General features: G+C 27.6%; 1 protein-coding gene across 3 annotated transcripts; it reads left to right on the top strand.

Annotated features, from left to right (window-relative positions):
* Nucleotides 1-8,030: 8,030 nt before the first annotated feature.
* Nucleotides 8,031-10,742, top strand: LOC114186662. Of its 3 annotated transcripts, none has more exons than XM_028074635.1 (2): nt 8,031-8,158; nt 9,048-10,742. In XM_028074635.1, the coding sequence occupies exon 2, from the start codon at nt 9,326-9,328 to the stop codon at nt 10,433-10,435; it is 1,110 nt and encodes a 369-aa protein (XP_027930436.1). In that variant the 5' UTR covers nt 8,031-8,158; nt 9,048-9,325; the 3' UTR covers nt 10,436-10,742. The 3 variants fall into 3 exon arrangements, with proteins under 3 accessions (XP_027930436.1, XP_027930437.1, XP_027930435.1); XM_028074636.1 differs by lacking the exon at nt 8,031-8,158 and adding an exon at nt 8,208-8,501; XM_028074634.1 differs by lacking the exon at nt 8,031-8,158 and adding an exon at nt 8,208-8,623.
* Nucleotides 10,743-12,338: the final 1,596 nt, after the last annotated feature.

The raw sequence follows: 12,338 nt of genomic DNA, 5'->3' as shown, positions 1-12,338 counted from the left end.
TGATTGTTTTTATTTATTTTTTTCTAATTATTATTTCTCTCTTTCACTAGCCAAGAGGCTATAGAACCACCATGAATGTAGATAGAGAACCAGGCTCAACCGAGCCTCCAAACAATTCCCAGTTTTTTGCCTTGCTTTATATGGTCAGCTTTTATATTAGGTTATGGATAAAGTAATTGAGTCAATCACATTAACCACCAACTAGGCTTTGTGAAATTACTCAAACACCTTTTACTTTTTTTACTTCTATACTGATCTTATTGCAGTTATACTTTTACATCACCAATATTTTATATATTTTTAAAACATTACGGTGTGAATTCATTGAAGGAATTATGTGAGTATTAAAAAAGCAGTGGAGGTTATATAATTTTACAGAGTTTTATGTTTGATTAGAATACTTTTCTCTAAAATAGCGAGTTGTTTTAGTTTGAGTACATTGGATGAATGTTAAATTTTGGTGGAGAAATTAATGAAATGAAATGCATCGAGGCTTGTTTAAGACTACAAACTGTTTGTCAAAAAGAAAGGAAAGTTTTATGGTATGATTGATTATCAAATTAGTTATATTTATAAATGTGAATGTGGGACATTAAAGGCATGAGAAAAAAATTAGGGTAATAAAAAATGAGAGTGTTGAAAATGAATGAGTGATTATTAAAAAAGGTTAAATAAGATATAACTATGAAATGTGACAATTATTGTGTAGATGACAAAATAGTTAGTTAAGATAATCTAAACATTTTAACCGGTAACTCGCGGGTAAATACTATCATTTTATTATTGTAAATATTGGTGTTAAGACCTAAAAATCTTATAATTTTCCATAAGATTATTCTATTTTTTTATATCATTATCAAATTAAAAAGAGTATTAAAAGCTTGCTTTTAAAATACAACCACTTAACGACTTTTTTTATTATAGTGATAAACATAGAAACTTAAAAATATAATAATAATTATTATTATCCATAACAATTAGTATTAAAAAGTAATTTTTAACTGTTTATTTGTTTACACATTTTTCTACTGTTTTTTTTTTATTTTAATAATTTGTTATTTAACATTTTACTTGTGACATTGGATTTAATAGAAAAACTCTAATAAATAAAAACATCACATATTATAATCTAATAAATGATATAAAGTATATCATAATTTAACTATTATAGTTATTCCAAAATATAATTTAATAGAAGTACCATTGGACACATAACCATGTGATAACAAACCGTAAAAGACCTTTTAACTCTATTATTTAGATACATGTAATGGAATCGGATTCACTGGTTGTTTGCACTTGTGATAGTCTCTAATGTTCTGTAGAATCATTCAAATGGATTTCACCCTACCACACACAAGGTTAGTTCATGATCATCTAATTTCATTATCTTGTCAGAGACTAGGACTTCCTGCTACTCACCACATGAACTTGTCTACTCTGCGTGAGTCTGACTGGTTCATTAGAGTGTCAGGATGCAACCTTACATCCTTAAGTCACTACACACTACTTTATCATCAAAAGGAATTTTTCTATGAAATTTCCACACATAGTCCACAGTCCCAAAGCATCACATCATACATGCACAACAACATACATGCATAGTCACATATTTCATCCTTTTAAAAGTAATTCAACCAACCACATATGAAATCAGAGGATTAAAACCAATCTGCCACATTCTCGCTTTAGCTAGGAGGTCTCGCTCTCAAGCATTTGGGTCTTCTCGCTTGAGTGAGAACTCAGATAGAAGGTATGGTGCACAACTACGAGTTATCGCTTAAGCAATACTGCTCTTGCTTGGGCAAGAATTTTTGCTTGAGCAACAACTCGCGCAGAAGCAAATGGAAGTTTTCTGCTATTTTCGCCCAGGCGAGAAACCTCTAGCTCAAGCAACAACTCGCGCAGAAGCAAATGGGAGTTTTCTGCTATTCTGGCTTGGGCTAGAGGTTTCTCGCCTGGGCGAGAATAATAGATTCTCACATGCTCCTACATGTAAAACCAAAAAACAAAACCAAACAACATCCAGTTCATTTCCATACAATTACACGCATCATTCAACAATTTAAAATACAATTTAGAACAAAAATAGTCATACATTTCAAAAGCATTTGAAAACCCTATCTTCCCTTACCTCGAAATTGCTACTACTCTTGATGAGTAGAGAGCCCTTAGTGGAAAGGAACACCACGACCCAAAGACTAAAAAGATGGAGGAATGAAGTGTTCGATTTGATTAGCGAAGTAGAAGCAAAGGTCCCAGTTCCCACCTCTGTTTCATATAAAGGTTGTAACTGAGTTAGAGAGAACAAACAAAGAACAATAGCTGTGAAGGGTGGGAAATATTAAGGCCTTGTTCTTTTGAGTGGATCTACTGTTCAAGAGGAATGGAGAGCAAGACATAGATGGTGAACACCCTGTTCCTTTTGAGGTGACCCAAGGGAAGGCCAAAAGTGGAATATAGGTATTGCTAAGAGATTAGAAGATAATAAATAAGAAATTATCACTTTATCCTCATTATATTTATTTTTTACCTCTTCTACCCTCGTAATTTTTTATCAATTTTAATTTTTTAACAAATAAATATATGTAATTTTAGTTTTAATTTATTAATAAAATTAAATAAAAAATTTATTATTAATAAACATCTAAAAATATAAAAGTTAAAAATATATAAACAATATATAATTCTATAAAATTGGAAGAAAAGAAAACAAATTTATTAGAAATTGTTACCTATATTATTAACAAACATAATCAAATTAAAAAAATATGTTCATATCAAATAAACAAAAAACTTTATACATCAAAGACTTAAAAAGTAAATAAAACATAAATAAATTATTTTCCATGTAAACGTTAAATTGATAAATGTCAGATTCAATTTCATACCAAATAAATTTTATTATTCATTTTTTTATAAATATATTTTTTATTTTATTGATCAACAAAAATTAAATAAATTATTCTAAATGATTTATATAACATTTTATATTACTTTTAACATTAGGAATATTTTGGTAATTTAATTTTTTTATCTATTAAAAGTTTTTTTTAATATGTCACATCAATTAATTCATTAACAAACTTTCACTTTCTAATCCACCCTACAATCATTTTTTAATCCCTTAAAAATAACAACATCAACTTCACTCTCTAATCATTCTGATCTCTTCCTCTCCTTCTCTTTCTAATATTTTTCCTCTAAAAAACATAATCTAAGAAAAAAGAAGAGAGGAGAATCAAAAAGATTTCTGAAAAAAATAAACAAGTGGGCTGACCCTTTTTAATTTAACTGGACAGACAAAAGTAGGGGTGGCAAACGGGTCAGCCCGGCCCGTTTTGGCCCGGCCCGTATGTGGCCCGTCAAAAAACAGGCCGGGAAGGGCTGGCCCGTCAAACAGAAACGGGCCAATAGTCACAACCCGTCCCGTATAGGACGGGCTAACAGGCCGGGCCGGGCTGGCCCGTCTAGTTTTTTTTTTTTAATTAGTTTTCAATTTTTTTTTTATTTTTTAAATTTGTTTATATATACATATAAATTATTATTAAAGTCATATTTAATCAAATAAAATATTATTTTAACTTTTAATTGATTAGTTAATATTTTTAATTAGATAAGTTAAAATAATTATTAAATTTACATATTAAATTATTCAATTATAACTAATAATTCAAACTTAATTTGTAGGTGTTAATGATTTAAATTACAATACTATTATATATTTATATATTTAAAATATATAATCTAAAAAATTAATCTTTTTAATTATTTTTATTTTATTTTATTTTTTTAAAACGGGCCAACGGACCAGGACGGGCTGGCCCGTACTTTGGCCCGTCAAGTTGACGGGCTGGACGGGACGGGCCAGAACGGACTGACGGGTTGAAATCTTCAATCCAGTTCCTTTTAACACGGGCTGACGGGCTGGCCCGTTAGGCCCAACCCATTTTGCCACTCCTAGACAAAAGTGGGTTTTACATTAATTTTTTTAATTAACAGGAAAATACGTATAAGAGACCATTGCAACGAGAGTTTCAAAATATTTGTTATATAATTATAATAATCAATACAAAGTAAATCATTTTTTATAACTATTTGTTATACAATTTTTTACAATAACTTTTATATTTAATTTTACTAATTTCTTATCAATATATTTAATAAATAAGTTATTCTGTTAACTTTTGTTGTCCTGAGACTAAATATGACATGGATAATTAAAAAAAAAATGGTGAGGAAAATTATTGGATTCACTGTATTATTCATAAAAAATTCTGAGAGAATTTTCTTAGCACGCTTTCTGATTTACTGTCCGATTTTTATTTTAAATAAGTTTAAAAGTTTAGATCATACCTGACTTTATCTGTGATCAAGAGGGCGACATTATATTTTGACCCATTTAAAAAATTAAAAGTGGAATATAGAATTTTAATTTAAGTAATTTTAATGAAACTCATTTTATTTTAGATATAATAATTCAAAATATAGATTATAATATAGATATATGACATGATAAGATATTTTTGTTAATATATTTGTTATTATATTTTCTCTATGATATCTATATTATTATATAAAGAAATTCTATATGTATATTATTTTTAATTTTATTTTTAAATTATTTTTTAATTAAAATAATTATTTTATTAATTTAATTTTTTAAGTTATATTTTTCAAAAATTTAATTATATTTTTACTTAACCGATTTAATTATTTATAATAAAAATATTATGTAAAAGAATATGCATTGCCGTAAAATTATAATAATTATTTAAATTTATTTTTATAATTAAAATAATAATATTTTTTTTTTGTTATTTTAAAAATTAAATGTGCATGTCTTTTTATTAGTTATTTTATAAAATGAATTTATAAACTTACTGTTGGAATCCGTCGAAGCACTTATACAACGAATTATACGGGTTGTAAAAAGAAATCATTTGGTTTATGTCTTAATATTTTTAAATTGAGTTATTGTGGTTTAACATATATAGTTACAATCTAAAAAAATCTTTTACTTATTAAAGATAAAAGATATTCTCAAAATTATTACATTATCTATTATTTTTTATTAATAAATATCTTAAAAATTATTATTTTTTCATTGTAAAATTCTAGTTCCCCTTAAATATTTAAACACAACTTTTGGAATATCACAACCTATCATACTTAAAAACTTAATTCTTTTGCCCCATTTAATTCCAAAATATATACTATTTTGTCTCATTCCTGAAATTTTTTTTTTTTTAATTTAGAAATAACTTTCATTTAAAAAAAATATTTAATTTGAACTATAGTTTATTTTTTATAATCAAATTCTTCTTCATCGAAGATAACCGGTTTGAGTGAAAAATGAAGTTAGAAACAAGGTTAACTTACTCCAATTTTCTCTTTAGCTACAAATGACTTGATTGAGTGAAAAATTCATTGTGACTTCAGTTTTTCAAATAAATAAACTTCTAACACTTTGGTTTTCAACATCATGTTAAACAGGTTTAAAAAAATAAATTTTGATCTAATGATTCCAACATATTTTTATAATCTAAGATCTATTTTAAATAAATAAAAATAAATATTAAAACTAGCCTTATATTCAAACCAACTTTTTTTTATCTATAGCTTGAGCAACTCTTCAATCCACCAACAATTTGACAATATAAATTAATTATTCTTAGCAACCTTTCCAATATCAAAAATAAAAAATTTATATCATACTCATATCTTTATATTTTCAAAACATATAAAAACCATTCATGCACATCAAATTTACTATCCCTGCATAAAATATAATTGTTGTGATAATTAAATAGTAAAATATTCTACCCATAGGATTATGTCAAACTTCTACATAAAAGATTTTGATCAAGAATCTAATGTTATATTCTTCTACTAATAAAGATTTTATCTTTATTCTAAACACCTCATGCAAACCCTTATGTAAACATGTCATCCTTCTCATAAAGTCAACTCAAGAAAATGATAAAAAAAACTTACTTAAAAATAATTTCTAATCCAATATTAAATGTTTTATTTTTCAACATAATCTTTAAAGGAATTCAAATTTATGAAAAAAATGAACAACTATTTCAATCATTAAAAAGAAATATAAATAAAATATATATTTACAACATTTTAAGAATAATATTGACATAGTATTTATAAACTTTTTACACAAATAATAAAATATGCATATTTTATGTTATTTAAGTCACACTATTCTTAAGTTAAATTAACTAAATTCTTATTTTTAGAATACAATTTCCAACCTTTCAATTGTAAAATTGAATGTATTAATAAAAAAATAAAATTTATTAGACATGAAAATAGATGCATTAAACATGAAGTAATTTTCACCAAAATAAAATTTTATGTTAGACTATGATAAATAATTTATAATTTATAGTGTGATCCAAAATTTTGGTTGCTTATGAATAGTCTTTTAAAAATAAAATCTAATTTAAAAGTAAAGATAAAATAATAACGTTAAATTGATACAAATATTTTTTTTAATTACTATTATGTTGGTCATCATACTCTTTATTTATTTATTTATTGATTTAAGATTATTTTCTAAACTAATTATTATTTTTATAAATAATGCATTTAGAATGTTTTAATAAAATATAACCTAATCCAATTTTACTATATTTGTTGCATTTTGCATGACTGTAGCATCAAAGCATGCATTCATCAATGCATGCATTGTTCCTTAATGTTTTTGCATATTATATTTTTTTCTTTTAAGAATTAGTATCGGAGATATGGATGACTAACAATTTAATGAGTCAATTTGCGATGTCAATGTCTTAAGTTACTGGAAGCTAATTTAACTAAATTATAGACCATAAAAATCTCAACAATTAATTGCAATGTCTTAAGTGGATCATTCTTAGGAAAAAGTTATCACTTTTATTTTATTGTAATTAATTCTAATATATATATTCTTATAACAATGCTCTTGGTCGGTCCCTATAAATGGATGAGAACAAAAAATTGTACTTTTTTTTCTATTTTTTTAGATATAATTTTGAGTTATCTTTTAGATTGAGTCAAATAAGAGTCAACTAAGAAGGAGCTTATGCAACTTATCTCTTTGTTCTTTTATTACTGTATTTTGCATTTTCTATTTGATATTCTAAAATCATGTTATCAAAGTGTTTTCATCCATGTTCTGGAACTTTTAGTTGTTTCTTCAGCCATTTTATATACTCCCGTCATTCACCGTCATCTTTGATACATTGTGATCATTTTAAAATTGACATATAATCAATTTGTTTTTTTTTTAATATTACATTAACTTTTTTTAATATTTTCAACATTAGTTCTGCCTGCATTCAATCTTTTTCATATTTATACTTATTTCATATTTTGTTATTTTTAGGCGTTCATTCAAAATTTTCTAAGCATCTCATTTATTTATGGTCATTGTTTTAATTTAGTTGAACATTTTAAAACTTATTATTTTTATCACTCTTGTGATTTCATTTAATTTTTTTAAAATCATTATATATTGATGCATCTTCGTTCTAAATTATTTAAAACATTTGGTTTTCTTTATTTTAATAGATTATAGTTATTTAAATTTTCATTATTTTATTTTATTTTATGTATTACTCTTTTTTTTTACAATTATAAAAATAATAAATAATAAAATTCTAATTATTTAAATTATCATTTTTTTTTGTTTTAATTTATTTATCACACTTTTATTTTACAATTATTTTTAAAAAATTATAATTATTTAAATTTTTATTATTTTGTCCAATTTATTTTATCATTCATGTACTTTATATGTTAGTGTTAGATTTCACACGAGTTACCATATTACATCAATACCCATATAACATTAAGTTTAGTTGATCAAAACCTACCTAAATGTTTCGCACTCATTAAAAGACATATCTTTGAAATTACTTTATTAAAATTGTTGCACAAGTTTTAATATAGAGACTCTTCATTACTTTATCAAAATTGTTGCACAAGTTTTATATTCTAATATAAAGACTGGTTCAACAAGTCTCAAATATGCTGTGAACATTCAAATCAGAGGCACAAGTGAGGTTATAACTTCTCATGAACCTCACAATCTCGTTTACGAAACTTTGGAAGATCAATGTCATGTACTAAGATTAACACAAAAACTTGAACTTCTGAGGTATGTGATTGTTTTTCTTTCGTGCTTCTTACATCCGAATCAGAACAAGGGTTAAAATAAAATAAGGGTTCAGTTTTTAAATTCAACACCATCCCAAAGTTCTCATTTTTTCTTTTAATTAGTTAATCATTTTCGACCTAACTTAGTCATCTCCTTCCCCAAGAAGATGCTTTTACTTTCTCACCAAAAGAAATATATTAAGGGAAAAAGTAAGATACTTGTAATTAATTCTATGACAGTGTAAGTTTCAGAGAGTGAACCAATTAACGGGGTTGACAATGAAGTCAACAATGAAAAAAAATCAGACATGACTTGAGGGGCAAGGAGGAGAAAAGTTCAAACAGTAATAGGGTTTCTGTTCATAGATTCTCTTGTCTTGTTTTTTGTTTTTGTCGTGTCTTGTTTTGTTATCTCTGCTTAACGAAATAGATGATGTGGTCTTCTGTGGTATGTTTCATTGATAAGGTATTTTTCTTCCTTTAGTTCATTAGATTACTTTGTTCAACTGGGATTTTCATTTTCTGCTATGATTTTATCATCCTTTGTGTATTGAATCCTGTTTTCCCATTTCATATGTTTATTCATTGTTTTCTGTTTAATTCATTTTATTAATATTATTATTATTATTATTGGTGTTACTTTGGTCTAGGAGACTAGACATAACTATAATGATTCGTTTTTGGTTTTTGGGTTAGTTGCCCTTGTCCTTGTTTTTCTGATCTCATGAATATACGTTAACATAGTTTGAGTTGAATAAACAAGCTATTGTCTCTTTTGTGTCTATCTATTCTTTATTTCCTGGTAATGAACGTAAGTGTGAAAAGGTTGGCATAGAAAACTTCGTCTAATTTTGCCTTTTTTTTCTTTGCTGGGGTTCATTTCTATGGAGACTTTTTTGCTTCTTTCCACGTAACTCTTACGGTAGCTGTTTCCCAGAAGGCCACAAGAAGTTTCTTTCAAGCTTCTGAATTGTACGAAGTCATGAAGTCAACCCGATTTGGATAGTGATGATGAATGATTCCTCCTTCCTAGAATTTTTCCTCTGAAAAACAAATTCCACTGTCCAAAACCAAGTTCCCACAGAGATCTGATTCATCTTTTGTTCAGAGGTGTTGAGAAAAAGTGGTGGGGATTGTTTCTTGTGTTGGGAAGCACCAGTTTGCATCAATGAGTATTATGAGAAATGGAAAGTACCAAACTGTTGGCTCAACCTCACTAGATACTAGTGTTGGTCTTGTTTGCCACTATCAATTTGAAAATGGGTCATCTCAGTTTGTGTTCATGGATGTTGAAAGTGGAAAAAGAGCTTCCCTTAACCACTGGCTCTGCTTCTCCACTGAAAACTTTGTGCAGACCCTTGCTTTGAGCAATGGCTTAATTCTCTTGTCCGGTTTCAGTGAGGACCAGTTCTGTTATCATGTGTTCAACCCCCTCACCAAGCTCAATCTCACAATCCCTCAAACCAGAATCCAAGAGAATGTTACCAGAGTTGGATTAGCCTTTGATGGATGCCAATTTGAGGTTGTGCTGGTTGAAGCAGCTTCTTCACAATCCAATCAACTAAAAGTTCATGTTTTCTCTTCTGCCACTGGAAAATGGAGGAGCCACCACCCCATTAACATAACTGTTCCTTCTTTGCCAGAGTCTGAGTTTCAAGAACTTGGCACAGCCCCTCTTTACTCAAACGGGTCAATTCATTGGGAAATTGGTGGACACTTGTTGGTGTATGAAGTCCAAGGAAGCCATTGTGAGCTATATGAACTACCAAACTATTCCAAGGATGGGTCTTGGCAACCAACATTAACTTTTCGTCGTCGTTTGTGTGAGTCAGGAGGCAGAATTTACTACTGCTACACTGATTTTGATGGCTTCCACATTTGGAAACTTCTCAATGAGCATGAGCATGAAGGGTTCCTGTATTATTGGGATTACAAAACGTTTCCTTGGAGTTTAGTACATAGTGTTGAGCCTGAAGTGTTCATGTCTAAGCTTGAAAACTTTTGTGGCATCTTCTTCTATGATTGGGACCCTTTCAAGATTGCACCCGTTGGCTTTAGTGAACAATCAAAAATCATATATTTGCAGCTTCCAGGATCTGTTGTTTCTTACAATCTTGGCACAGGAACTCTGAAATCAATCTGCACCTACTCTTGTTCAGACATGAACTTCAATTGCTGCTCCTTCTTTTCTTCAACTTGTCACAATGTTCTGAGTGACAGCAATGGAGAAACAGAGCTGAATCTACCCATTGAAGAAGTAGAAAAGTTAGCCCTCTAAATTACGTTTTGGTTCAGTGATGATTATGGGGTTCAGGTGTCATTGAACTCCATAATTCTAGTACTAGTTTTGACGTTTTGCTTTGTAAACAGTTATATGAAAGTATGTATGTGTGTCTAGAAGAAGAACACTTTAGTGCTTATTCAGGTACATAGTTATCTGTATATATGTATGTGACCCATAAGCACATTCTCATCTTACTAATAGATTACGAGAATGTTTAAATAAATTTCTTGGTTAGATGTTTTCTTAACTTAACTTCTTTTAAGAATTTAATCTCAATCTAAATTATTTTAATATTTAAAAATATTTTCTTATTTTTTTGTTTTATGAAAAGGTTTATCCAAGCTGATTCTATTTATAACAAACCCAGTTTAGAACTTATGTTTTCTTTTTAAAAAAATAACTCAACCTATAAGTTTTGTTGTCTTAATTATAGTTAGACTAATTTTTTTTTTTTATTAAATCAACGAGAGAGACAAAGAATACAGGGAAGAGTGATTTCGAAAAATGATTAAGATATATTTGTTTTTATAGATTAAATCAACTACTGCTATTTTTTTAGTATGAATGAATTAGATAGCCACGTATTATATAGGTAAAAAAAAAAAAAAAACTCATTAAATTAACTAGGAGTGTTTACAGAAAAGTATGTAACGAGGTTACAAAGTACTACTACATATATTGATAACTACAATTTAAAACAACTTATTGTGAACATAAGCTGTCATTAATACAAAGGTCAGAAAGACTGGGCCCGAATCCAAAGGCCTCCCATTTGGGCCTTCCATGACACGACCTTGGACCAGCTTTTAGAGTTGCTTTTTTCTGCACCCTATACTTTTCATGTGTAACTCATGGGGTGATTAAAAGACCAAATTAACCCCTTCAGGGTGACCCTTGTTGCTGTCCCCTCCCTTGTTATCGTTCCCTTGCGTTTTCACTATGCTTGTTTTTGTGTTGTATCATGAATAGACTCAAGGAAGAAAATATTTTGTATAGTAAAATTTATTTTTTTAAGAAAAATATAATAGATTGTGTAATTTATTGATTTTCAAATTGTGCGATCCAAAAAATAAATAAAAATCATAGTTTATACAAGCTTTTTCTTATGAAAAATGGCTTTGGGATTGTTTAGTCTGGAAGATTTGTTTTTTCATATAAAGAATTATTTCTGGATGGCATGGTATTAAAGTAAAAAAATAAATAAATTACATAATTTAGAAATTGAAAATAACTTCCAAATCTTGTAAATCATAAGCATTTTTAATAAAAATAATAATAATATTAGATTGCACAATCTAAAAGTAAAAAAAAAAAAAAAAAAAAAGTAGATTGCATATTTTGAAAGTAAAAAAGTTCAGAGGTTGAACAATCAAAGAATAAAAGATTACTTTCGTTTTACGTAATATAAAAACAATCTTTTATCCAAAAATAAGTACTTTTAAATTGTACAATTCTTTCTTACGTAATATTAAGATAAAAACCGACTTTCTATTGTTCAATTTGGAAGATCTTTTATACTAAAAGTTACTTTCGAGCTTTATAATCTAAACGTAGTATTTTAACAATAAAAATATAAAATTTCTAATCATGAATGTGTAAAAGAAAAATATGGGAGTGCAGAAAGAAATCTCCTGTTAGATTTGAGCTTCTTGCTCTCCTTTAAAACTTTGCACATAAATCTTCGTAAAACAAGATGAAGTATCGGATATTAACATATGTAAATAAAAAAATATATATAATATCATATGTCAACATCCCTAACAGAAAAAAAATAAAATAAATATCAGTTGTCGACATTCAAAATAGAAAAAAACCTTTGGATGGAATTAGAGAGATAGAATGTTATTATTTTTAGCTGAGGTATAAAATGAAAATTTAAAAAAAAAAATAGAAATAC

Source organism: Vigna unguiculata, chromosome 6 (genome assembly GCF_004118075.2).
Source record: "Vigna unguiculata cultivar IT97K-499-35 chromosome 6, ASM411807v1, whole genome shotgun sequence".
Taxonomy (NCBI): domain Eukaryota; kingdom Viridiplantae; phylum Streptophyta; class Magnoliopsida; order Fabales; family Fabaceae; genus Vigna; species Vigna unguiculata.
This window is presented reverse-complemented; position numbering and strand designations above follow the sequence as displayed.

Excerpts from the sequence above, each read along its gene's own strand:
- LOC114186662 (XM_028074635.1), top strand. The coding sequence starts at position 9,326 with ATGAGTATTATGAGAAATGGAAAGTACCAAACTGTTGGCTCAACCTCA.